The sequence below is a fragment of the Microtus ochrogaster genome, chromosome 7 (genome assembly GCF_000317375.1).
Source record: "Microtus ochrogaster isolate Prairie Vole_2 chromosome 7, MicOch1.0, whole genome shotgun sequence".
Taxonomy (NCBI): Eukaryota; Metazoa; Chordata; class Mammalia; order Rodentia; family Cricetidae; genus Microtus; species Microtus ochrogaster.
The window spans coordinates 52,804,669-52,806,674 of record NC_022014.1 but is presented as its reverse complement, the minus strand read 5'-3'; the positions used below and the strand labels follow the sequence as shown (position 1 = coordinate 52,806,674).

General features: G+C 57.7%; 1 protein-coding gene across 1 annotated transcript in view; it reads right to left on the bottom strand.

Moving 5' to 3' along the window:
• Nucleotides 1-1,123, bottom strand: part of LOC113456296 — a 3,174-nt gene extending 2,051 nt beyond the window's left edge. The window contains exon 1 of the mRNA XM_026780070.1: nt 8-1,123. Coding sequence (XP_026635871.1) covers nt 8-952 — 945 coding nt within the window. The 5' untranslated portion in view covers nt 953-1,123. The remainder of the gene's footprint in view (nt 1-7) is intronic.
• Nucleotides 1,124-2,006: the final 883 nt, after the last annotated feature.

Sequence of the window (2,006 nt, the reverse complement as noted above, 5' to 3'; positions counted from 1 at the left end):
GTTGCACAGGGTAGATCCGAGAGGCCACACTGATCTTAGATCGCCCCTGAGGGTCAAGGTCCACAGTCATATAGCTGCCTGAGGACACAGAGTTTTGCACTTGGCTCTGAGAGGTCAAGGGTACCACAGGGGAACTTTCAGAGGGCACGGGCACCAGGAGGTGGCTCTGACTGTCTACCCGTTGCACAGGGTAGATCCGAGAGGCCACACTGATCTTAGATCGCCCCTGAGGGTCAAGGTCCTCAGGCACCTGACTGTCAGAGGACAAAGCCATCTGGGAGTAGCTGCCAGAAGCTCCAGACACCAGAGGGTAGCACTGCGAGGTCACCGAAAAGACAGGCTGACTCCTAGAAGTACAAATGGTGAGAGGATGTTGCAAAGGGACCAAAGGCAGGCTCTTAGAGGCCTGGATTGGGCAAAGCTGTAGCTTGTTTAGAATGGACACAGGCTTCGCCGGATGGAACGAAGTTCTGCCACCTTCGGTCCCGGCATCGCTGTTCCCTTCCAGCTGGCCCAGGTCGGTCGAGCTGAGGCTACTCATCATCTGGAGGACCCTCGGGAGGAGCCGCCGCCGCCGCCGCCGGCGGATCCGCCGGAAGGTGTTGGAGACGCTCCTGATGGTCAGTGAGAAGCGACGGCTGCCGCTGCGGTGCATACCGACCTCTCCCGCGCGAGGCGAAGTCCTCCTCAAGGGGTCTTCCGGGAGCGCCTCGATGTTGCCGGTGTACCAGAAGATCCACCACAAGAGACTGACGAAGATGATGATGGAACCCAGATAGAGCAGCATGTCGTAGAAAAACAGGTTGGCGAAGACGCCAGTGAACAGCACTGCCACACCCACCGTGTCGAAGGCGACGCCCAGCCAAAAGAAGTGCCTGCAGTGGCCCAGGGCCCCGGACCGCATCTCCGCCGAGTCCGCGCTCTTCCCGGAAAGCTCTGTGAGGCGCAACATCTCCCAGGCAAAGCCCGCAAGAGGCCACCAGGCCCAGGGCGCTGTCCCGGGCGGGCTTTGGCCGCTGGGTCTCCATGGCAACTCAAGGGGTGGAGCCGGACGTTAGGCGGTGCCTTGCCCTGCGAGAGATGAAGCAAGAGGCCGCCCAGAGAACTGCGCGTGCGCACTAGGACCCGCTGACCTGCGCTTGAGCAGTGCTCGCCACTCGCTGGCTGTCCCAGTGTCTGATCACTATGGCTTTGAGTGAGCGAAACATAAGGCGAGAATCTTCTCGAGGGAGGGTGAGAGCTTGTGGGGGCGCTAACCACGAGGACTCTTTGAAAGTGTAACTTCCCTAAAACAGCTGGAATGAATCTTGGCCACAGGTGCAGTCAGGTGTTCCTGGTTATCCTTCACCTGAGGCGTGGCTAGGTTAGGGTCTGGTGTTACCTCTGAATCCCCATCTTACCTGGCAACTGCTGATGTACTCGTCCAAGGACCTAGTAGACCCCATCGCTCCAGTTTCTCCCTTCTGCTATAGCGGTCGGGTTGGGGGAAGACTGTTAGGAATTTTTCCTAGCGGGAGCTCTCTGCCGACGCCAAAAATCCCAGTGAAGCCAAATGACAACGAGCCAAATTAAAGGATATCCAGGTTTAATGGAATTCCTGTGTTCATGGATGTGTGGGAGTGGGGTGGGTGTGTTCAAGGTTTGGTGGGCACAGGGGCAGGGCCTTCAAAGATGGAGACCAGAGTCCAGACTGTTTGTATAAGGGATGACAGCAAGCTGAAGTGATATTTTGACTAACATTTAGGCTCTCTTAGGAAAAAGGGACGTTGACTCAAGTCTGGCTACTTCCTGCAGGCATGGAGTGACGTGGGGAAGGGGAGAGCTGGGTGTTGGTGGGTACACACTCAGACGCCAGGCTTCTGTTCCTTGGGGGAGGTGAAAAGGCAGGTGTGGTGTGAGGTCCTGTCCATCAAGGTTTGAGAGAGCCGGGCGATGGTGGCGCACGCCTTTAATCCCAGCACTCGGGAGGCAGAGGCAGGCGGATCTCTGTGAGTTCGAGACCAGCC